Source organism: Rhamphochromis sp. 'chilingali' (genome assembly GCF_963969265.1).
Source record: "Rhamphochromis sp. 'chilingali' genome assembly, chromosome: 14".
Lineage (NCBI taxonomy): Eukaryota > Metazoa > Chordata > Actinopteri > Cichliformes > Cichlidae > Rhamphochromis > Rhamphochromis sp. 'chilingali'.
The window spans coordinates 20,005,437-20,029,938 of NC_137941.1; the positions used below are offsets into that span (position 1 = coordinate 20,005,437).

Below are 24,502 nucleotides of genomic sequence, written 5' to 3' on the forward strand. Positions count from 1 at the left end.
ACATCCAGTGGATATAACCAGGATACATAAGACCATCTCTGAATGCACGCGCATCGAACCTTGCAACAGAAGACCACACTGGATGTCACTCCTTTCAGCTAAGAACAGAAAACTGAGGCTACAGTTTACACAGGCTTATCAAAAATGGACTGGAAAAACACATCTGCCCTGACGTCTCAAGTTCTGCTGCTGTGTTCGGACTGTAGGGTTAAAAAATTTTGTGAACAACTTAAAAGCGTGGATCCCTCCTGCGTTGTATCAACAGTTCAGGTTGTTGGTGGTGTAAAGTTTTCAGGGATATTTTCTTTGCGAACTGGTTTTTTGAACATGACAATGAAGTCACTGTAGCTAATTGGCCTCCGCAGTCACCAGATGTGTAATGCTGTCATGTCAATCAAGTCTCCAGCACTTCAGCCTGTGCCACAAAGAATTAGGTCAACTCTGAAGAACAAACCATGACCAGCCTGATACTTTCCCAACATATCTGTTAAAGTGTTTAGTGAGTGTCTTTTTGTGTATATTACAAAACCAGCATGGCAAAACTCATATGATCATATAGATTCACACAGATTTATGTTTACATATTAAGAGTCTGAAACCTTGCTAATGGTTCAATGATGCACTGGCTTAAAATAAATGTGTTTGAAAAAAGAATATCTTTATTACAACATGATGCACAGAGATAACAGAAGCATCAACAGTGAATCACAAAGTCTATAGTAAATAAAAGTAAACAAATGTGGAGGTATTCTGTGCCAGGTAAATCCAAGGATTTCAGTTAGAGTGCCAGTTTCAAGTTCAACCCAAACCCATTAAAAGTTGCCCTTTAATGATGATCTGAAGGCAATAGCTGAAAATCGCTTTGGATGTTCTTAGTTCTTGAAAGAAAAATAGTAAAAAACTGTGTCCTTTTGCTTAATCTGAATCAAATGGAACAACTGCCGGGTACTGTACACAGAAATCTTGAAGAACAAAACTCTCAACTCTCAAAGTCACATAATGAAAAAAGTTCTCCTTAGTGCAAAGAGAAGACTCGAGTCTGCCATCACAAATTAAGGTGGACAAAGAACTGACAAAATAAAAAGTTCCTCCCTTGGGGCGTGTTTATTTAATCCATTAGATCAAAAGTGATCAACAAAACTTCAGGACAGTCCAGATGTTTGCAGTGCAGATCAGCCTCACAGAGAATCTGTTTTTCTGTGTGTGGCCAGAGGGGGGCAGTGTTTGTCTTTATATGCCATCAGAAACGCTCATGTCAAGCATTTTTCATTCATCACGGTTTACAATAAATGAACATTAAGGCACCAAAAGCACAAAACTAGACCAACAACAAAATTCTACATTTAAAAAGCAGCTTTTTCGGAGTCACAACACTGACAACACTCGTTCACTCCCTCTCACCTATATATTTTTGTCCTGTCAATATTTAAGACAATTCAATTCCATTCAATTTTATTTATATAATCACAACAAAAATCGCCTCGAGGCACTTTATATTGTACAGTAGATCGCACAATAATAGATACGGAGAAAAACCCAACAATCATATGACCCCCTATGAGCAAGCACTTTGGCAACAGTGGGAAGGAAAAACTCCCTTTTAACAGGAAGAAACCTCCGGCAGAACCAGGCTCAGGGAGGGGCAGCCATCTGCTGCGACCGGTTGGGGTGAGAGAAGGAAGACAGGATAAAATATGATTCGATGCAGAGAGGTCTGTTAACCAGAGATGGGCAGTTACTATAATCTGATTACTTTTTTCAAGTAACGAGTAAAGTAAGGGATTACTATTGCAAAATCGGTAATTAGATTACCGTTACTTTCCCGTAGGAACGCTGCGTTACTGCGTTACTAAAACCGTGATTTTTTGCGAGAATGTCTCACGACAGTGACGTAAACGAGTGCGCCGTTAGTGACAACAGCTGTGTGCAGATCAACAATGGATCACATATCGATTGTGGGAGAGAGTATGAGCGTGCAGCGTTTAAAGCGTGGAAGTACTGACCTTACTTTGAGTTTGATTCCATAAAAAGTGACAAAAATATTAGCGTCCATCGTGCGTGGGAAGAAAACTTTTTACAGCGAAAAAAACCCCCTAAACTTCCAAGCAAGCACCGAGTGCGCTATGACGTAATGGGAAACTCACAGAGAAACTCGCGGATTCTTCAACTGACCGCGGCACACCTGCACCAGGGTAAACCTCCGCCTACCCCCAGTCCTGCTTTACAGGTGAAAATAGAGCAACAGGACTGCTGAGTCTTTGACTTTATTTATTTTCTGCTGTGTTTTACTTGCATCTATTTGAAAGAGTGAGTGTAAACACAAAAAATATTTTATTTTATGTGCTGGAATGTGCAGAAAATAGGTTTAAATGTTAAACTAATTTATTCAAGTCAGAGAATGTTGCATATAATTAAATCTTTGCTTGATGCATAAAGTTAAAAGATTAAAACTGATAAAACAAGTTAAAAAAAAGAGACTTTTCCATTTGATTACATTTTGTATGATGGATTATGTAGAAAAAGTAGAATTGGGCTGAAAGATCTATCACTTTATCACCTCTTCAGGTTGTAAATCGTGTTTTTAAAAAGTAACTAAGTAATTAATTACTTTTGAAAATAAGTAATCAGTAAAGTAACGGGATTACTTTTTTGGGGAAGTAATCAGTAATTAGTTACTGATTACTTTTTTCAAGTAACTTGACCAACACTGCTGTTAACACATAGTGAGTGAGAAAGGTGACTGGAAAGGAAAAACTCAATGCATCATGGGAATCCCCGGCAGCCTACGTCTATTGCAGCATAATTAAGGGAGGATTCAGGGTCACCTGGTCCAGCCCTAACTATATGCTTTAGCAAAAAGGAAAGTTTTAAGCCTAATCTTAAAAGTAGAGATAGTGTCTGTCTCCCGAGTCCAGTCTTCACTCTTTCGACACATGTAAAATAACAATAGGATACTTTCATTTAAGCGTCCCCATTAACAGTGCTTGTGCTGCTCATGTACAGCACACTCTTCATAAGTCATTACAGGAGCCTTTACTGACCATCTCCATTATGAGAGGACTGATGGTGTCAGGCTGGATGTCCTGGATCTGTAGAATCTGTTTGCTGTATTCCTCAGTCATTGTTCTCATCTCTGTAAAGCAGGCTATCACTTTGGGATACAGCAGGCTGAAATACAATAGAAAAGTCAATAACTGCAGTATGTAAAAACATTTCACACTGACTGGAAAGGGGCGAGAATTTGACATTTCACTCACTGTTTCTCTGGACCTGTTCTCCTGCAGTCAATCCAGGTTTTTAGCGTCAGCGCCAAGTTTTCATGAACTTTGTCAATCAAGCTGTGCTGCTGCACGCCTGGACGGTCTGGCAAATCAAGTAAAAAACAAATTTCTTTTAATTTGAAGCCACTTCGCCCTGAGGAAAATCTGAGAATGCATTTTTATTTTGGGCTGGGTACAAATGCACACTGTTTGTAGGGTTTAAATATTTACAGGGTTGGTTAATTATTGATTTGGTCCTAGCAAGGACTGGGATGAACTGCTGAAGAACGACCATCACCTGGAGAAAACAGAGACATGGCTTGCATGAGAACGTATTCTTCCTCCTGTAGGCCCAGTGTGCGCAGGGTGTGGTGAAATCTGAACAGAGGCTCCAGCAGACATGGCTGAAATCCCGCTGGAAAACACAGGAAAACGGGTCAGGAGCAGGACAGATACGGAAGGACAGTCTGAGGGCCACTGAGGTCTGATCTGTTCCCACTTTTCTCCACACTCCAAGAAACGGATTCAAATGGATATGTTTAGTTCCCACTTTCGAGTGAGCTACCATCAAGGTGATTCTGGCAGGGATTTATGTGTGAAAATGTGCAACACATGTACAGGCAAACCACAATCTAAAAGCTCATTCATGCAGAATTATCCACAATTAGGAAGGAAAAAAAAATCAGGGAGAACGATGAGCTCAAAACTACCAGCTACACAGTAAATATTCACCAAATACACAAAACACGTATGCCAGTCAGATATGCGCTCCAAGAACATGCTGCAGGATTTTCCAGACATTCTTGCAAAACTATTTTTGCACAAGTTCTAAAAAAAGCAGGGGTGGTGATTTGCCACAACTTCCCTACAGTTTTTCCAACACACAAGGCTTATAAATGTAACTGACATGCTGTTAGCCTAGGAGCACTGAAACGGTGAAAGGAATTTGCACCAATAAAGACAACTAAAAGCCAGCGGAATAGTCGGGATATCCTTGGTGTGTTGACTGGAATCAGTCAGACATCATTTTATACTGATTTCTGTTGTTGTGGATGAAATAAAGGTACAGTTATTCCACTTGGCTTTGCCAGACAGATTGCACCAGTCCCAAAAAAATAATATCTAACAGATTATAAACAAAATACAAAGTATTTATAAAAGCATTTATACCAAAGACCCCTGTAGTTCAAATGTCATTTATGGTTTATGTGTATTTTCATTCCTTTAAAAAAAACAAAACAAGGAAGTGCTATTTTTAGTGTTTGTTCTCTGTGTGACCTACTTATAGGTCAGTCTGAGCAGTTAACTCGCAAGTAAAGTAGCATGAAGAGCAAACACCTTTGTGATGGATATTTGTAGCTGCACACCTTATCCAGTGTGAAAACTGCAGGTCAGCACCTTGAAAATTAAACAGAGCTATATTCCCTGTAATCTCAACTTTCACCTAGTGCTCAGTGTGAATTCCTTATTCCTAAGAGCTGTTTGTCTAATAGTAAAAGGAAACCTTCAGACAGCGCGTTTGTGAAGCACTTTGGATCGAAAGAAGTAAAAACCAGTTTGACAGCATTGCAGTGAGTGTTTCTTAAGGAGTCATATTACACCACCGTGTGAGAACATGTGACAAGAGTGATAACAGACTGGACATGTTACTGACTGACTGTTGTCTGACTGCTTCAAAAATAAAAGTGCAACATGTGCATGCACGTTAGGAGCGTCAAATTTCTCTTTGTTCATTTTACTCCTGTTTAATAACAGTTTGCAACGTTACATATAGTTTAAAAGCAAAAAACTAGCGAGATCAGAGAATAACGACTCAACGTGTTCATCAAGTGAAAAAACATTTTGCGGGGGCAAAGGTCATTCAGTACACGTTACATGTTATTTAATCAGGTGTACAGAATTTGTGATCAGGGACGTTACTTTGAGTCCTCAGACAACACACACCTCAGAGTTACTCCAATTCAATCAACAACAGACCATAATTGTCTCCATTACTGAATGCATTTTGTATTTTTGTATATTGACTTGGTTATAAGCACTAAGTCCATCTTTATGAACAGTGAAACACAGTGAAACACCTACATTTGCAGTTTCTCACACTCTTTGGAGTACGTCAGCATTTTAAACTGCACAGCCACTCATTGTCACACTTTTTTCAGCAAAAGCTTTCATACACCGCTGCAGTCTTTGCCAGCACCAAAAAGCACCTCGAGATTGCTAACACAGCAGATGATTAGGGAGCTAATTAGGCCTAATCCTCCACTATCCTCTGGTAAGCAGCGTCAAATGTAGAGACAAATGAAGAAAACAAGTGTCAAAAACTAAACTGCAGTTCCTCTAATGACCACTTGAGGCTTCATTCATTCATCATGCTTATCCAACTCAGGCTCACCCCGGGGCTGCAGCCTATTCCAGGTGCCAATGAAATAGTGGACGGTTACACCAAACGTCGCAAGGCTAACAGACAGAGAGCAACAACCATTCACACCTATTTAGATTCAGCAATAAGCCTAACATTGGATTTTCCTGAGTGTGTAGAGTCAGTTGCTCATTTTAGGCCATATTGTATAAAACATGAAGTTCAACTTTTCTAATTTACATGTCAGAAAGGAGGATTATCCAGGACATGCTCTTCTCTTCTGGGATGGTTTGAAACACACAGCAAGCCATAATAATTGTCAGATAAACTATTAAAAATGCTCCAGATGATACAACATCACAATTAGCTACTGCAAGTAGTATCAAGCCTACCAGACACCTATCACTGCCAGGACAGGTATCAATCAACTCAACAAACTCAACTATTAAGGTGAGTGAGTGGTTAAAACCTCTCACCTCAGAACACATGAAGCAGGAAACTATCCACAGAAGCCAAAACTTTTTTTTTGTACCAGGTTGTAAACTTGCTAAACTGGTTGGCAGTTTTAACGTGGGAGTCTGGGAACTGACTTGCTTTTTGAGCCAGCCTCAAGTGGCACCTAGAGGAACTGCAGTTTTTGCCACTTGTGCATAGGTCTCATTTTTCAGGTCTGGAGGTCAAGTCCCACTGACTGACTTTGTTCAGAATTTTTTTTTAAATCTCTCTTTAAATGATGCTTTGTCACAAGTGTTCAGGAAAGTGGCCACTCTAAGTGACAGTCTGACTTCACCTAATCTAATCTAATCTAATCTAATCTAATCTAATCCATCCAACTGTAAGAAGTCTTACCTCGTACAGCGTCATCTATGCAGTATGTAATATGGCCACATTCCCATGTGCTCGTTTTTGAGTTGAACACCATGTTGAAGCGGATCTGCATTATTTCAAACGTGGCTCCCTTCAGCAGAGATATTTGGTCTCCCATGGTAAGAGACCTGTAAGACACCAGTTTGACATCAAGTGTCGAAAACGTGCCGACTGAATATAAATATCCGTTGATGTACACATTTACCGGAAGTCTTGGAGACTTTTGGAAAAGCTAATGACGTTCTGGATCATGTAAGTCATGAGGTCGGCCACATGCGGAAGAGCAGTGAAAACACATCTGTTTTCGACGTCATTCCGTATGTGGTGTTCTTGTTTTTTAATGGAACTGTGGAAACAGGAGGAGGATGAAGAGCATGAGGTGGCAGATGGCGATGATGTGGGCTCGGTGGTAGATTTACTCGCAGTGCTGCAGCCGTTTCTAGGGCACTCGGTCAGAGGGTTAAAGAGCTTGCTTGCCGTCTGCTTGTGCGTATTCACAGGAAGGATGTTTCGGTCCATAGGCTGAAAAAAATCAAAGATCAATTACACAAGTTAAAACAAAGATGATGATTGGGTGTACCCCCACCCATCCTGGGTGGGGGTACGCTTCAGAGTTTGGTAGGAGACTATATCTCTGGTCTGCTGCCTGCTCTCGAGTTCGCGTTTAAAGTTGCCTCGAGCCTGGTACACCACTGAAGACTAGGGTAGGAAAAGTAAGGGTTTTGTTGTTTTTAGTGTTTTAGGCTGGGAGTTGCACATAGTAAATCAGTGGCACCAAACTTGGTAGGAGGTTTGAGACCATTCTTGATTATGGTCTGTAGCTGAGGCAGGTAGGCTGTTTTTAAGTTGGCATTGTGTGCACACCCTGTGTGTGCATATGTCAGTGTGGATGGATGCTAATGAGATCCTTGTGAGGTGAGTGTTTTGTGCTGTGACTTTTAGTGTTGTGGGGAATATGGCTATTTTGTTGGATCACTTGTGAGTGTTGTTGGCCAGGTGATGGCAATAACACTGTGGGGTGCTGAGCCACCCTTGATGTGATCATTGTGTGGCCATAGCTCTCCAGTTTGTGGTTGGTCACTAGTACGCTTGATTTACTGAACTTTTTGGATTAAAGTAACTTGTTGTGGTATAGGGCCACTTGTATGTGACTGTTTGTGTGGTGGAGACAACAGATCACTTAGTTGTGATTATTTGTTGCTACTTTTGGTTTTGTGTTGTAGCAGATCAGGTAATCATTTTGGGTTTGTGACTGTTGTGCTCCTTTGTGTTGGTCACATGTTACTTTTTGTCTGTTCAGTGTGGCAACTTCAAATCCTCATGCCCATCCATGCTTAGAGATGCCAACTATAACGTGAACACTGTGCTTCTGTTAGCTTTAACTTTTATTTATTTAATTATAAGGAACTGAAGGCTTCAGAGGGGCTTTTAATAAATTTAAGGGTCCTAGAGGAACCCTTTTAAGGGAGGAGGTGTTACGTCCCTCTGCAGCTTCTAATCGTCTCAGTGTTTTCAGCTGGTGCTAATTGGCCACACCTAGTCAGGTGTGGATAAAAGCATACCTGAGGCAAGCTTTCCGGCAGTGCACTAGTCTTTGCCTTGGTGGCACCAGCCATTTTAGCCAACCTGGTTTTCCATTTTAGGATGAAACCTCTTCTCACCCACACTCTGTTATTCGTCTCCTTTTTTTATGTTGCGGCTTTTGAGCCGGGTCGTAACAATGATGAAGAGCTGAAACTGCATGCATTCACTCACACACCCTGAAGCTGCTGAAGCGGGAAAATGCTGAGTCGAATGTGCTGCGGTGACCAAAGAGCAGTTCCTGAATACGTTTTTCTTGTTGGAATGAAAGCTCCACTGGGGAGTTAAGCATCTTATTCTTCTTGATTTGGACCCTCCTCTCCTGCACCTTTTCATCAGACATGACCACTGAACAAGCACAAAAATACAAGCATTTACTATGTCAAGCATGTCAGCATAAAACAACCTGATCTGATTCATAATTTCTTCTCAAGGCATGAAAATTATGTGTATCAATTTATTGTATGACATGATGTAAACATGCAAAATGATAACAAGCATTCTAGAAACTGATGGGTGCACCTTTTATAATACCACACACTTCCTACAGTGACTTAAACATTAAGTATAAAAGCCTTTAGATGTTACTTACTGTCTTTGCACATGCCAATGGCCTGACATTTGCGCATGCGGCAGGCTTGACAAGACCGGCGGCTGTTTTTCGTTATAACACATTTATTCAGGAATGGACAACGGAGCTGGTTTGACCTCTTTATGTTACGTCTGAAATGAAAAACATCCACTCACAAAATAACAGCTTCATGCCTTAGGTTTAACTGCTTGTTAATGCAAATATCTAATGAGTCACAATTTGCACAAGTTTACTGAAATTGCACAACAAATGTGCAGTCTCAAGTTCTGCCGCAACATTTGTTTGATAGGGTCAGAATTTGGTGTAAACAACATGAATGCATGGATCTCCACTCCATTTAGGCTGGTAGTGGTGGTGTAATGGGGTGGAAGATATATTCTTGGCACACTTTGGGGCCCTTAGTACCAACTGAGCATCATTTAAACATGACAGCCTACCTGAGTAATGTGCCTGACATGTCCACAGTGCACCCATCTTCTGATGGCTGCTTCCAACAGGACAATGCACCATATCATAAAACTCAAATCATCTCAACCTGGTTTCCTAAACATGACAACAAGTTCCCTGTAATCAAATGCCCTCAATAAAAAGCTCTCAGTAAAATAGAGCACCTTTGGGATGAGGTGGTCTGGGAGATCATGGATGTGCAGTAACTGTGTGATGCTATCATGTCAAAATTGACCAAAATCTCTGGGGAATGTTTCCGGCACCTTGTTAAATCTATACCACCAAGAAATAAATCAGTTCTGAAGGCAAAAGGAGACCACCCTGGTACTAGCAACCTGTACCTAATGAACTGTCTGTACTGTGTGCACTGTGTGGATTTAATTTGTGAAGGTGTTGAAATTAGAGAAGGTCAAATTAAGAACCAAAGTAGATGAGAATATCACACTGACACCACCTTTTATGCCAGAAATTGAATGTTATCTGACCACTCAGCTCACCGACAGCAGCCCATCTGAATAACAGGGACAGAGAGAGCTTTGGTGGCAGCAAAGTGAGGTTTATATAAAGAATACTTTGGCCTAAAGAAGTCAAATAATAAACAAAACTGAGCACACTTCTAAATGAGACAGTTCAGAGAGCATATATGGTGAACAGTATAATAATGTTCAATTAAAAATCAAAATAAAAGCCATTAAAATAAATGGTTAACTTCAATACTACAAAACTCTAGTATTTGGGCTCGCAGTGATTGATGATGATGATAACACATTGATGACACACAGCTTCCTATCTGACAGACATCTTGAGCTTCTCGTTGTATAAACTCTTTAAACAAAAGGTCAGATAATTTTAAACGTTTTACAGCTGAATGTGAGGAAAACTGAAAATGTGATTAGTGTTAAAGTTAATATATCTGTTACATAGTTACAACACATTTCAAACATAACAAGCTTCTGACTCAGAGTAAATCATGTTTTCATTTATCACGAGCAGACTAGACCACTGTCATTTCCTGTTTGTGAGCCATCCTAGTAAAAGAGTTCAACTTATTCAGAACACAACTACACCAGTCCTAACTAGGTCAACAAGTCACAATCTAGTCTTCTGAAACCTGCATGTGCCACAGAAAGAATACAATTCAACATCCTACAACCTCCTACAACTTCATGGTTACTCAGGTCACAGTGAACTGAGGTGGCCTTCAGATTGCAGAGCAGACGGTGTCGAGCTTATTTCACATTTTGAGCCTATGAAAGCAAGATAGTCACTGTATCTATGTATATATCTATGTATATAGATACTATGCAAGATGCAAGTATATGTATAAATGTAGTATAGAGAATGTGCTTGTGTGTATGTGTGTATATCCGGTCCTCACGATCGCGTGTCTGTTTATTTGGTTGACAGGGTGCTAAAAGTACAGAGGTGCTGAATTCAGGTGAACTGAATTCAAATTAACTTATAAATACTACTTAAAAAGTACTTTTTGGGCATGAAAAAAAAAGATCCGAAATGTGGTTTCACTTTATATGATATTAAAAATTTACAATATAAGCAGCCAATTAAATGCCATGAACATCCCCCACCCCACCAAAAAAAAAAAAAAAGTATTAATGACTGCCTGTACTCTTTATTACATTACAGTGTGTTTGGCATCACTGTGTTGAAAAATGAAGCGGATGCCAATCAGATGCTTTCCAGATGGTAAAAGCAATCTGATGGTATTTTTCTGTGTTCATAATTATATTAATTTTGACAAGATTCCCAACACCACTGGATGTTTTACTAATGACTGTGGTATGAAGCTAAATATGTTGCACTTGCTGTGTACCTCTCTCCTGACCTATTAACAGAGATTTGAGCCACAAATTTCAAGACCAGTTGCCACTGATGTTTAGTCCAGTTCTTGTGTAATTTGGAATACCTCCACCTTTTCTGCATGTTTTCTTCCCTTAAGAGCAGATGGATGAACTGAAGGGCCAGATGCATCTCTCTGTGTCTCTCTGTGTCAGGTCTTTGCTGGATTTTTTCCTCTTTCTCAAGGACATGACTTTTAGAAACTGTTCATCTGCTGGAGATGATGGAGTTTTTCTAACCCTGCCACTTCTTCTTTTGTCTTCTACTTCTACTGAAAATTCTTAAGGACACACTGCTGAGATATGCCAAATTTTCATCTAATATTTCTTATTAGATGAACTAAGTTATTAGTTATGTATGGACAAAACACTGGTTTGAGTTCAACCAGGAGCCTTTTATGCTCATCAGGTACAAAAACTGAGTGAGTGAAAATGACTGAGAAAGCAGCAAATGTCAAAAGAAAATTTTTGGAAGACCTTCTGGAAGACTGGAGAACTATTGCTCAAGACCACTTTAAAAGATTACAAGAAAGTCTGGCTCCTCGGAAGGAAGATCACTAATTTGTCATTTCACATTCACAAGGGATTCTTTTCATGACAAAAATTTTTCTAAATATAATTAAAAACATGAGAGAAACTCTAGATACAGCAAACATAAAAGCTGGACTATTTGTTTTCTAAAAGCCCTTAAACAGCCATTTATTGCTTGATTCATGATGTTATTAAATGTTGAAGAGCTTTACCTGAAGAAGCCCTTGCAGCCTTCACAGGTCAAGGCATTGAAGTGGTAACCATTAGCCAGATCTCCACAGACACCACACACTCTGGACTCCTCATCATCTGTCAGCTTCTCCTCCTCATCCTCTTTATTCAGCCTTGCGAGCACTTCACTGATGATCTGCACTCCAGCGGCCTTCTCGCTCATTCTCACCCGAGAGATAATCAGATTAGTCTGGCGTCACTGCCTTCACATCTGTTCTGGGCAAGATTGATTCAGTAAGAAATGGAAAGGTTCCCTGTGAGATCAGGCTTAGGTTTAACTACGATCAGCACTACTACGTCACAGTTAATGTACAGGATACACACTGTATATCCTACGTTATTGTGCTATGATACTCTTAAATGAAAGGATATGACCATAATACTGTGGCTGAACCATTTGCTTCCAGCAGTGACGCATACCTGGATATGACTAAAGGCTCCTTGTGGAGTCATTTACGTCTATTACAACCCCCTATTCATTGTGGCTAAATGGTCACAGTAGGAGATCACCTTGATTTTCATCAAAGAGCAAGAGCAATTTTCTGAAGTGCACAGAACAGCTCACAATGTTCAAGTGCAAAGAACAATGTGGACTCTTCAATTTTTTTATTTTTTTTTAATACTTTCCAGTGGAAAAACGGTAAGTTGCACAAAAAACAAGCACAGGCTACTGTTGATTAATGATTTAGCAACATACATTTCAGGTATTTTCTGCCAGTAAACAATGCTTAATGCAACCTTTTTAATTTTAACACTCAAATCCCTCCGAATTACTGACACACTGAAATCACAACTTTAACGTAAGTCGTTGTGTTTCTTTAAAGCATACACAACTCCACACACTCCACTGAAGCAGCGTGTAAAACATGCTTGTTTGGGAGTGCTCCTACTTTACTCCCACCCTGCAGGCAGGCAGGTTTGTAACTGAAGCCTGACCTGTCTAACAGGTGTGCACAGGTCCACACAGGTTGTCATAAAGTAAACTCTTTTCCTTCCTTTACCTGGTTAAATGTCTGGCTTAGGTCATTCAAATCACTCACCTGATGATTCCAGATGTCAAAACAGCTGTACGTGGTCCACAGGTGCCCGCCTCACTTCGCTTAATCAGGGGGAATTTTGAGCATGACCAACAGGGGAGAGAATCGTTAACAGGTCGTCGTGCAAGCTTTCGACCAGCTTAATGTTTAATACTGGCAGTTTGCCACAACTACAACCGGCTGCAGCCGAAGAAACTGTGTAAAAATCCAGCACCGCCTACTGATGTCGTACTTCGTAGACGCGGATCACGGACGCAGGGGCGTTTCCAGGATGGAGCGACACAGGACGAATCCAAATATTTAATCGGAAATGGAATCAGCACAGAAAAAAAGGACACGATTTTCTTGCAAAAGTGATGAAACATAATTTTTCGTTGAATAATTGTGGAAACGTGAAAAAAAAGAACTTTTAATGTAAGTTATAATCCTGTTTAAGAGTCTTCATGCTGCACGTTGTAAAATCAAAATATATAATAAGTACCAAAAGTCATTATGGAAAATGGCACCATTTAATGTTGAGCTGCGATTATTTTAATTGCTTGTGTGTTGCTGGGTATCTGTAATAATCCAATCAATCAAAAACAAACATAAAACAAACACTGGATTATCACGTTTGAATTAGTTTTTGAGGCTTCATCATCATCAGAGTGATTTTCCCCTCAAAAACTGAAATAAATTGCACAATGCATTTTAAAGAAATACATAGCTAAATATAAATAAATTTAAAAAACAGATGTAGCAAATATGACATAAATTAAAACACCTACAATAATAAAGATTTTTTCTAAATTCATCACAAGGTTCAATAATCCCCCTTTTCAAAATAAATAAATAAAATATATAATTTCTGGCAATTAATTCATGCCTATGCTTCAAAGGGTTCAAATACATCATCTACTGCATAAAACACAACATTTGTTCCCAAAACGTGGTGGAGTAAAAGCAGAAAGACTTCTTCAAACATTTCATGTCAAATTAAATTAAATTAATTACTGCTTAGAGTAAAAAAAACAACAACCCAGAATGATTATTAAACCATCACTTTAATAATATCACAACAACTTTTAGACATTATAGATTGCAATGCAGAACACTTTTAATATTCTAGTCCTCTCTTTTACTCAGTTTGAGCATCGTGCTGCTCTGCTTCCTTCCCCTGCAGCGGCTGGCTCATTGTCTCTTCCAGGACTTGACAGGACGCTTTTATACCAGGACAGGTAAATTTTGACGCTTCCAGAGTACTGTTCAGGAGCTCAGGAGCATTTGAAGTCCCTTGAATGATGTTCCGAGCTGCCTGTAAGTGTCTATGCTGCTTCTGGTGCACTGAAAATGCAAGGTCAGAAAAAATTAGGAAAGGATTTACCTTTAACTTAATCACTCCATCAACACTCCAATAAGTCATTTTAATTTCTATTTTAAAAACAAGGGCATTTATCTTTTACTAGTAAGTCATTTAATGCATTTTCGTGTGTTTCTAATTCTTGCTACAAACCTCTTTCCCTGACACCGATCTTCTTTACCTCCGGGATAAGGAAGCTGTACACCAGCTCAGACACAATCTCCTCCGACTGAAGATTATCCCGGCTACTCCCACACAAAAGTGATGTTTGTTAGTGTTACAATTCCTTAACACCAAGCAGCGACAGATATTCGAAGGTGCTTGTTACCTTTCCTCAATGGCATATGCGATGTCGTTGACCTCCTTTGCTCTCTTGTGGATCTCCTCCCGCGCCTGCTGGTCGGCTATGTGCTCAATGGTCCCCAAGATGATGTCTTCTAAATACATGTCCACAGTCTCCTGATGTACCTGTACCACCTGTGACAAGAAGTGAAGGGAACCCACAAACTCACACACCTTAAAATGGTAATAATAAGTACAATAATTGACAAAAAAAATAGAAAAATAAGTACGTTTTAATAAGCGATTTAGAGCTCAGTGACTCAGCTTGTTCCAAAGAGTTGGTGCTCTGACTGCAAATGCTTTGTTACCTCATTGTTACTGATCTCTGTTACCCTTTTACAACAGAACAATGACATGTGCACATACTTCTCTGAAGATCTCGTCTTCCTCTTTGCGTCTTCGCTCCTCTACCTGCCTCCTTCCGCTCTCCTCGGCCTCTTGCATCCGACGGTCTCTCTCAGCCAGCAGTGTAAAGGCGTGGATCCTTCGCTCATCCTGGAGACGAATCAGCTCCTTGGACAATGTGTCAAACACTTGTTCTAGTTCCGCTCCTACTACTCCGGCTTGATGCGCTTCCTGTTGAAAAATCTGAAAAGATGGAGAGAACGGGTATAAAGGTTGTTTGGATTTAGTACATTTTTGTCCACGTGGTCAGGTCCGTGTGTTTCACCTCAAGTCTGCGTTTGTCTCTTTGTTTATTCAGCATCATGACGTGCTCTTTGTCTGCCTTCTGTAGCTCCTGCTCTTCCCTCTTCAGGGCATGGACAGTCCTCAGTTCCTGGATGAGATCCTGATGTTTCTCCTTGCCCTTAAACATCTTTAGAACAGCAGAGATAAAAGTAAAAAGATAAGTGCTCAAAAACTGAGCAAGACTGAAACATTTATGTAGGAATGAAACACAGGTGGACCTCATACTGGATCCTTCGTCCTCGCAATAGTTTCTGCAAGAAGATTACAGCAAGTTCTTTCTCTTCTTCCCCCTAAAAAATAGAGAAATATTAATACAATAAATGTAATATTTACAAAGGAAGTCTCAGTAACAGTCAGAATAATTAACTGACCTCAGGTGGTGTTTCCACTGTGGGAGTGACAGGATGAGGAACAGGCGTCTCCTTTCTGAGAAGAAAACGTAAAGTCCTCAAAGATGCGTGGTCATCCTGCTTCTGCTTCAGATTCTGTGGAGCCAGAAGTGCCAGTATGTATGTATCTAAAACTTCAAAGATATACTTCAAGTGGATCTTGCATCAAACAAAATGGCTAAAATGTCAAATAATGACGTTGCTGTATATACATGAGCCAAAAGCTCAGGCTTCAGATTCCTGCCTGGTCTCTCACAATTTCTTCTGCTCTTGGCTCTGCCTGATGTTAATGAGAGCAGAGATCTTTACTGTGGTCATAACAGGTGCACAGAAGTACCATTGACCTGCAGTTCAAACCTTGTGTCTCCATGAGATAGCCAATCAGAAGTGTTGACTTCAGCTTGTTTCAGTGGGTGAATCGCCAGAGCCCAGCTTATGATAAGTAAGAGTTATTTTAAACTGTCAATTATTCAAAACTACTCCAGTAGTAATAAATATTGCATTGGACCTGAGCAACGTAGATCCACTTTAATGAACATCTATATTTTCTGTTCTGCCTTACCTTGTATTTCTTCAGCAACTGCACAGCTCTGCTCTCAGGAGGCTTCATCACATCCTCGGAGACTTTGGGTTTTGTTCTTTCTCTCTTTGACTTCAGTACTGAAGCACTGAGTTGCGCCTCTAGTTCTTCTAAACCTAACAAAGAATTAAAAATGATCTTAACAATGAATTTATGAAATTATCTGTGTGTGTTATACTGGAAATTACATACAAAATTTTTACTTCTGCAACAGCATTCAGATTCAAACCTTCATATGTGTCTAAGTAGCGTCTTGTTGACAGCATGCTGTTGATGTTCCTGTTGGGAAAAATGCCAATGCGGATCCTGGGGACATACGTCTGAGAGGCTATGACGCACCGTTCTAGCTTCCCCTCCACATTTTTCCTCTTAGCTTCTAATTTTCTCAGTGCTGCAGACAAAAATAAGAAAAGAAAAACAGAGGCAGTTGCCAAGGAGTGAGACTAGATATTAAATAATATACTTAACATTAGAGGGCTGGACGTCTTACACCTGTTGTAGTCAGCGTGTATTTTGTTTAGCTTGGTCTCCCTGTCTTCCTGGTGCTTAGAATATATCTGGTTCAGTCTGTCATTTGTGACATCTTTCTGAGCCTCATCTCTCTGCCTCAGAAGGTCCTTTAGCACCTCTAAACGAGCCTCTTGCAACCTAGCAGAGAAAATGTACGATAAAAACACAAAACACAACTGCTCCTTATCAGAGTGACAGGAGTGAACTGAAACAATGAAGGTGTGAAGCAATCAATACATGATGAAGTTTAAATCTGTGCCAAACAGTGCATCACCATCACTTTAAGCAGTAGGTTGCATCCCTATTAGTGTGTTTTCCAGTTAGATTAGCATTTCAGGTGCACTATCACTCACTTCTCGATTTCGCCTTCTCTGAAAGCCCACTCTTTGGCCTCCATCTCTTCCATTAAATGCCTCCTCTTGTCGAGCTGGCTCAGGTCACTCAGTGGAGGAAGACTGGCCTCCCAAGCTCGCTTGGCACGGGCACGCTGTATCATTTCCACTTCTGCAAGGCCTGCAGGCAGACCGTGACCTGAGGAATTTTCATTCAGAAAAAAAACTAATTACCGTATGCAACCCTGTCACAAAAAAGCAACACAGCTTAAAATGTAAATATATACAGATTGCAATCATAGCCCATATTTGCCTAAAAATAAACTTGACGCAAGAGTAAGGAAAATTTGCATTTTTTGTAACAAAGAAGAATCTTCTCCAAGCATGACATCCCAGTGAACTGCAAACCCAGACACACCCTCAGACAAAAACTGGTTCATCCCAAGGACAAAACTCGTAAACACAAGCTAAGCAATAAAGTGTATGCTGTGCAATGCAGTGAGGAACAGGTGGACCTCTAGTCTCCTGAGACCCACCCTATTCATTTATGTTCTCTGTCACGACATTTGTTTGTGGTCTGTGTCTTTTGACTAATTTGGGGCGATCGTGGCTCAAGAGTTGGGAGTTCGCCTTGTAATCGGAAGGTTGCCGGTTCGAGCCCCAGCTTGGACAGCCTCGGTCGTTGTGTCCTTGGGCAAGACACTTCACCCGTTGCCTACTGATGGTGGTCAGAGGGCCTGGTGGCGCCAGTGTCCGGCAGCCTCGCCTCTGTCAGTGCGCCCCAGGGTGGCTGTGGCTACAATGTAGCTTACCATCACCAGTGTGTGAATGTGTGCGTGAATGGGTGGATGACTGGATATGTAAAGCGCTTTGGGGTCCTTAGGGACTAGAAAAGCGCTATATAAATACAGGCCATTTACCATTTACTATTTAATTTGAGCTACCCTACGAAGTCCTCATGTGCTCAGTAGAGGACATCCTGGTCTTTCCAATGATATCTCATGATATCTCATGTGTTTGGGCGGCTTCTTCTAGTGCCAAAGATGCAGGAAATGACAAAAAAAAGTTAAAGCTGTTCTTAGGAAGCTACTCAATAAATAAAAGCAAGAAACAACATAGAAGAGCCACCTCGAAAGGACAACACTGGGCTGTACATCTGCACCTAAAAGGTAAAGGTCACTCTTTCAAGGATGCCAATATTCACATTTTGGACTGAGAACATAGATTGTTTGAAAGAGGAGTAAAAGAGGCCATCTACTGTGAACAACCATCATTGAACAGAGGGAGTGGCTTCCCAGACGCCTCAACCCCCACTCATATATTGCGTCAGCTGACCTCAATAGGTCACATGATAGGGTGAGACAAGTTCTTACGGTGTTTTCATCAGAAACCTCTGGGGGTAACATCACATGCCTTTTATCACACCTCGGGCTCATGTGATGACACACATTATGCTCTTAAGGGACAATCCCCACTAGGCTTTCAGTACCTGTGACCAGGGGCACCTCAAGAATTTTTTCATAAGGGTGGCCATACGGGGGCCATTAAAAACAGAACAGTGCAGGGGTGCAGCGAAGGGGAGGGGGTAATGATGGGAAATTGTGAGGAACGTACAAAGTGACACAATACGAAACCTTTTAGTTTTAGAACTGAAGAAGCCTCTTGGATGAGAGGTGAAACGTCTTCATGAAAGATGTCTAGTCGCTTTCCTTTCAAGCTCCTTGGAGTACCATGACCTGAGAGCCCACACAGACACATTTTCTCATGTGCTACTGAGTCAGTAGCAGAATAAGCTGCTCGCCATAGGCAGAGTCAATTTGGAAAGTTTTTCAAGCGAGCAACCCACATAGTCAAATCTGCTACTTAACCTAGAAATCCATTTTCCTTACAAACGTGGCAACATTTAAGGGAAATAAACAGGCTTTAACTGTGTAAGAGGTATTGCCATGAAGCACTGCCACAACTAAGAAATAATCAACCAAACTACTTGTACTATTTGTGCTAAGTGTAGTAAAAGATAAAATATCAAGCATTGACACTGAGACACTTCATACTTAAAAAAGTATCTTACTTTATAACTTGATACTAGAAAAACATTTTAAAATAGCTGGGACAACTAACACACTTAAAAAAGATTTAAATTATTTAAAAAATCCCTTTAGTACCATCACACAACTGAGCTAATCAGTAACGTGACAGGTTATATAAACAGTCCGAGCAACAATTTAAGAATAAGAGGAGTCAGAGAGTGCAACGTCCCCAACATGGCAAGGGCTATACCAGGGGTCAGCAACCTTTTACACAAAAGACCCACTTGGACCCGGTTTCCACGCAAAAGAAAACACTGGGAGCCGCAAATACTTTTTGAAATCTAAAATGAAGATAACACTGTATATATTGCTCCCTCTTCACCGTCGTGGTGAAGAGGGAGCTGAGTGTAAAAGCGAAGCTCTCAATTTACCGGTCGATCTACGTCCCTACCCTCACCTATGGCCACGAGCTGTGGGTAGTGACCGAAAGAACGAGATCGCGGATACAAGCGGCAGAAATGAGCTTCCTCCGAAGGGTGGCTGGCCTCTCCCTTAGAGATAGGGTGAGAAGTTCGGCCATCCGGGAGGGGCTCAGAGTAGAGCAGCTGCTGCTCCACATCGAAAGGAGCCAGCTGAGGTGGTTCGGGCATCTGACAAGGATGCCCCCTGGGCGCCTCCTGGGTGAGGTGTTCCAGGCATGTCCCACCGGGAGGAGGCCCCGGGGCAGACCCAGGACACGCTGGAGAGATTATATCTCTCGGCTGGCCTGGGAACGCCTTGGTATTCCCCCGGATAAGCTGGAGGAGGTGGCTGGGGAGAGGGAGGTCTGGGCCTCTTTGCTTAGGCTGCTGCCCCCGCGACCCGGCCTCGGATAAAGCGGATGAAGATGGATGGATGGATGGATGGATATTGTTTTTTTTACCTTTATGCTTTGTGTAAACAACTAAAGTAAGTAAGTAAAGTTTATTTATTAAGCGCTTTTCACAGACAGGCAGTCACAAAGTGCTGTACACAAATATTAAAATAAACAATACAATCAATAGACATTATACACAATGTAAAAGATCAAATGTAAAGAATGTAAAGAATATAAAATACGTAGATCAACAAAAGGCTTGTTTGAACAGAAAAGTTTTTAACTGCTTTTTAAAAGAATCCACAGAGCAACTAAGGTGTGTTGCTTATGAAATCCATGAAGTGCTACAGAGAAAATTACATTTTATTTATGTAATTAACACATTTTGAACTCTTAAAGAAATATAACAAAAGGAAAAACACCCAACTGAACTAAAATGATCCATGTAGCAAACAAAAACTGTTGTGATCCGCCACCCTTATATCACCTTTGGGCTTTTGAAGCCTTGGCCTGACTTTTAAAAAGTAATTGGAAAAAAAGCACTATGCTGCTAAAAAAAAAAAAAAAAAAGATATTTGCAAAATTCTGCCTAAATATGTATTTTACCAGGTTAATGTGTGTGGCGGGGCGTGGTCTGCAGCGCCGCTGCAGGGGAGTCGGACACACCTGAGCGGCACCCGCAATTACGCCTCGCCGCCTTAAAGTCTGTGCTCTCTGCTGTTGTGTTGTCGGGCTGTGAGCTGAAAAGCTACAGCCGGCTGTATGCGTACAGCAACCGTGTGTGAAAAGTGGTCAATAAAGAGATGCTGAAAAGCGTGTTCATGGAAACATCGTCGGGTCTGCCGTGATATGTTTACAATAAGACTTATGGTCCCGAACCTCTGCGCACAGCGTCTGCAAATCGGGGCTTTCATCTTTACGCAGGACTGTAAGCTTTCATCTGTGAGGCGTGAGCGGTGTTTGTTTTTAACATAGTTCACGGTGGAGAACAGCTGCCGACATAATGTGGATCCGAAGATCCATAATTGGCCTACCTGGGTTTGAAAGTCTCGATAAATGCACGGCGTTTCGGCGGGTATACCGGCTTCCGCGAGTGTGACGCTTATTTTGAGCGATGAAAAAATAATAAGATATAATTTTATTTTCATATTTCAAAATCACAATAATCTTCCAATTTAGAACTACAAGTTAAAAAAAGAACTAAACACAAATAAAATGCACTTCAGCTAAATACTTCTAATTTATTTTCCCAAACCACCCGGAGCCGCAGTATAAGGACAAAAGAGCCGCATGCGGCTCCGGAGCCACAGGTTGCCGACCCCTGGGCTATACTAACACTGATACTTTATGCTGATGTCAATATTGTTAATATGGAAATCTAGTGTAGGACGTTCATCTTTTTGTGACATTGGGAAGTCATATAATGTAATGAAAAAATAATGTTTTAAAGAGCATGTTTATGACCCAATTTATGTGACCCTGACCTTTGACCTTGAAGCATTATATGCAAAACTTGTGTATTTTATTATCTTTACCCATATGATTGTAGCAGAAATGTCTTAAGATTTAAGATATATTCATGCAGTGTGAGATCTTGTGAAACTAGTTGTGATGTCGTAGGCCATCGTATTGAAAAATGAAGAAGTGCATTGTACAGTTCTCTCCAAACCCTTTTACATGATATATTACTAGATACGGCTTCTTTAATTTTTTTCCAAGCTCAGCTTTGACCTTGGGCACTAGCAGTGATGAACTGTGGATGCTTGATAACAAACATTTACAGCAGACAGACAAACAAACTGCAACAATTACATTTGTCGGGGGAATTTGTGGGGATAAGGCACTCTGGACCCAAGGCACAAACTTGAGAACTGAGACAATAAAAATTTCTCAGTTTAAAAATATGATACAGTCACTTATAGGCATATTGATCAATTGTGCAGTGACAAATGTTAGCAGTGTTATGGTAAAGCAGACAGACTGCAAAAGGTTCCACGAATATGTTTAAGGCATGGTTCTATCTTGTGAAGCAAAGCTCAACTTTATTTATGCATTTGCCTTATGATAGGGGTGTCAAATATAAGGCCCGGGGGCCGATATTGGCCTGGCAAAGATCCAATCCAGCCCGCTTTGGAAAATATGAAGGAGTGCATCAATTTTGGGACTTTTAAGGGTATTTTCATTCATGTACACCTAAGTAATCAAGTAACCAAGTAATCTATCAAATTAACAATTAAATGACAGAAATGTTTCTTTTTTTACTGTCCACTATATAAATTTTAGTTTAAAAATAGATTTTAATCAATGAACAAAATCTTTATCTTGTTTCATAAATACAGGGCAGTGTGGGAAGTGAGCTTCCAGAATTTTTCTTTCTGTAATTTCCACATTTATCATTTAGAAAAACTGAGACATGCTGTTGAAATTGAACTTCTTCATCTTATATTAAGATATTTCAGTGATCTAATGTGCAGTTAAACGTCTTTACACTAATAGAAAGTGGAGTTTCAGTTATCCCTCCCACTCAAGATCAGCGTGGGTTGTATGTATTTTACTTGTACTTTCTTCCTGTACTAACTGTGACTTGTGGATGATGAACCTGTTGATGTTAACTATTTGTTTTTGCAACAATTTGTTTCTCAGTGAGTTTCTTATGCACAGGTTAGCCAGCACAGATGCATTATAAATTATGTTTAGTAAGTAAAAAAAAAAAAAAAAAATAGGATGGAGAGAAGAGAGCAAGATAATTATACTGCCAAGATCTAATAAAGTTGCTTATGAGTGTACCATCACGGTTCATATAACAGATAAAGAACACAATAAACATGCCTATACCCCAAGTCAAAGCTGCCATCTGCAGGAGCTCTGAGGGAGTAGTCCCGGGCTGAATCACATACTCGGGGCTGTATGGGTCTGTCTGTGTTTCACTTTCCCTGTAGTCTGTCTGGACCCCAACAGTGAAGTGGGTGGGTTTTTGCTCAGCATCAGACGTTATAAAGTCTTCTCTAAGGTGACACAAAAAACAGACATACTTCCAGAAAAAATAGCACAGCAGAAACAGCTGCACAACAAAGTAATGCAAAGAACCTCACCTCGGCAAAGCATAAATCACACTAGGAGGTATCTGCTGCCCAAAGGGAATGAGAGGGCTAAAGGGAACAAAGTGAAATACTATGTCATAGACTATATTGACATCTACATAAGTGGGGCAGTATGGCAGTTATCTTTAGTTTGTTGTGTTAGGAAAAACAGAACAAACAATCAGATTCTCAACTGGCTAGTCAAACCGTTTAAAGTATTTGCAGAAATCTGCTCCGGTTACACGGCACTCCTTGGTTTTCAGCCATGTTTGAGTGTTTGGAGAAATCCTGTCAAGAAGATAATCAAGATGTAATATATACATATTTTATCATTTATAATATATAATAGAGACATTAAAACATTACTTTATTTATTTTATTTATTTTGTCTGTAATGAGAGAAAGACTACATCTTAAAATGAAGCAACTTAGTAACTAAGGCTTCATGTGCATGTTGTGTTACCCAGCCAGCTGCTGCAGGGCCTCTTTGCGCTGTTCTGTGTGGCCTCGCCACTGAAGATCAGTAAAGGCCGGCTGCGGGACTGCAGGGTCTACTTTAACAGTATAGCGTGGGTTGTCACTAAACATGGATGCAAACTCTGGTATTCTCCTCTGAGCGAAGAAGACGGAAACAATGTTAAAGAGTGCATTTCACATTTAATTTTTAGTTAAACAAAAGAGACAAAAAAAAGCCCCTCTATATTATATTCAAAAGGTGGAAGAAAATATACATTATTACAATACAAGATAAATGCTCTGTATACTACAGGTTTAAATTAAAATAAAAATAAACTATAATATAATATAATAATGACAGCATTTTAAATCAACTTATCTTTTATTTAAAATGTAATAAATTTGAAATAAAGTATAGATACGACTTACTATTCGAGACCTGGACGCAAAGGCCTTGAAACTGGCCTTGGTGTGGTCTGCCTCCGATGACACTGTGTGAACCGGATCTGTGGAGGAACAGTTCAGGTGATGGCAACCGAAGCAGCTAAGTTCAGCTATTAGCCGTGCTCATTGGTGTGTTCGTTAGCTGTGCTAGTTAGTTCAAAGCTTACTCACCGTACAAGTAGTCATAAGCCCGTTCATGCAAAACAGCTGTACCAGCATCATTCTGCTTGGTAAACGTGTTAGTCACAGATGCGCACATTTTCTGTATTTAGTCAAACAATTGAGTATTTTTACAGCTAATTTTACATGCGGACGGCCCCTTCAACGACGTCGTTTTGACACTGTAGTCATGGAGACAATAAACTGACCGTCCGGAAGTGGGAGGATTAATCTCGAGCTTTCTGTTTACTCTCACCGGGTGAAAGTTGGAAGTAATTCTTGGACAGCATACTTTGGGTTTTTATCAAAATTTGTTAGTGTAATATTAATTTAACTCCACATGTCATCATTTAAGATTTAAAGGACGTTTCTTCCTTCGTGATTTCATCTAGGAGAGGATTCAGGGTCTACTTTTCCACCGGTGATCGTTTTTTTATGTCTCTTCTTTTTCATCCCTAGTAATAATAAATAATGAAGGGTTATATTATTAATTTTAATTAGCAGGATAGTTGAATAACTTTCAAAATTGCTACA

General features: G+C 40.3%; 2 protein-coding genes across 4 annotated transcripts; both read right to left on the reverse strand.

Moving 5' to 3' along the window:
- Positions 1-1,108: 1,108 nt before the first annotated feature.
- Positions 1,109-13,647, reverse strand: nr1i2 (nuclear receptor subfamily 1, group I, member 2). 2 transcript variants are annotated; one of them, XM_080903923.1, is made up of 9 exons: positions 12,765-13,647; positions 11,706-11,935; positions 8,660-8,790; positions 8,246-8,415; positions 6,692-7,008; positions 6,469-6,614; positions 3,559-3,675; positions 3,258-3,363; positions 1,109-3,168 (listed from the first exon to the last, which is right to left on the reverse strand). In XM_080903923.1, exons 2-9 carry the CDS (start codon positions 11,885-11,887, stop codon positions 3,012-3,014), a joined length of 1,326 nt encoding a protein of 441 aa, XP_080760049.1. In that variant the 5' UTR covers positions 11,888-11,935; positions 12,765-13,647; the 3' UTR covers positions 1,109-3,011. The 2 variants fall into 2 exon arrangements, with proteins under 2 accessions (XP_080760049.1, XP_080760050.1); XM_080903924.1 differs by having other exon boundaries at positions 11,706-11,940.
- A 138-nt stretch (positions 13,648-13,785) lies between these two features.
- cfap91 (cilia and flagella associated protein 91) lies at positions 13,786-24,143 on the reverse strand. 2 transcript variants are annotated; one of them, XM_080903921.1, is made up of 18 exons: positions 23,981-24,143; positions 23,795-23,871; positions 23,373-23,521; positions 23,117-23,197; positions 22,922-22,978; positions 22,665-22,834; positions 18,578-18,679; positions 16,965-17,142; positions 16,592-16,749; positions 16,331-16,492; positions 16,084-16,217; positions 15,504-15,617; positions 15,351-15,422; positions 15,113-15,259; positions 14,809-15,030; positions 14,429-14,577; positions 14,254-14,345; positions 13,786-14,084 (listed from the first exon to the last, which is right to left on the reverse strand). In XM_080903921.1, exons 1-18 carry the CDS (start codon positions 24,066-24,068, stop codon positions 13,879-13,881), a joined length of 2,358 nt encoding a protein of 785 aa, XP_080760047.1. In that variant the 5' UTR covers positions 24,069-24,143; the 3' UTR covers positions 13,786-13,878. The 2 variants fall into 2 exon arrangements, with proteins under 2 accessions (XP_080760047.1, XP_080760048.1); XM_080903922.1 differs by lacking the exon at positions 18,578-18,679.
- Between the last annotated feature and the right edge of the window lie 359 nt (positions 24,144-24,502).

Bases quoted from the DNA above. Each gene is read 5' to 3' on its own strand.
- nr1i2 (XM_080903923.1), bottom strand. From the start codon at position 11,887: ATGAGCGAGAAGGCCGCTGGAGTGCAGATCATCAGTGAAGTGCTCGCA. The intron at 8,791-11,705 runs GTAAAGCTCTTC...TTTTCATTTCAG, and splicing joins GGCTGCAAGGGCTTCTTCAG to ACGTAACATAAAGAGGTCAA. The intron at 3,169-3,257 runs GTGAGTGAAATG...ATTGTATTTCAG, and splicing joins AGAACAGGTCCAGAGAAACA to CCTGCTGTATCCCAAAGTGA.
- cfap91 (XM_080903921.1), bottom strand. From the start codon at position 24,068: ATGTGCGCATCTGTGACTAACACGTTTACCAAGCAGAATGATGCTGGT. The intron at 15,031-15,112 runs GTGAAACACACG...CCATCTTTTCAG, and splicing joins GAGACAAACGCAGACTTGAG to ATTTTTCAACAGGAAGCGCA. The intron at 14,346-14,428 runs GTAACAAGCACC...GTGTGGGAGTAG, and splicing joins GCATATGCCATTGAGGAAAG to CCGGGATAATCTTCAGTCGG.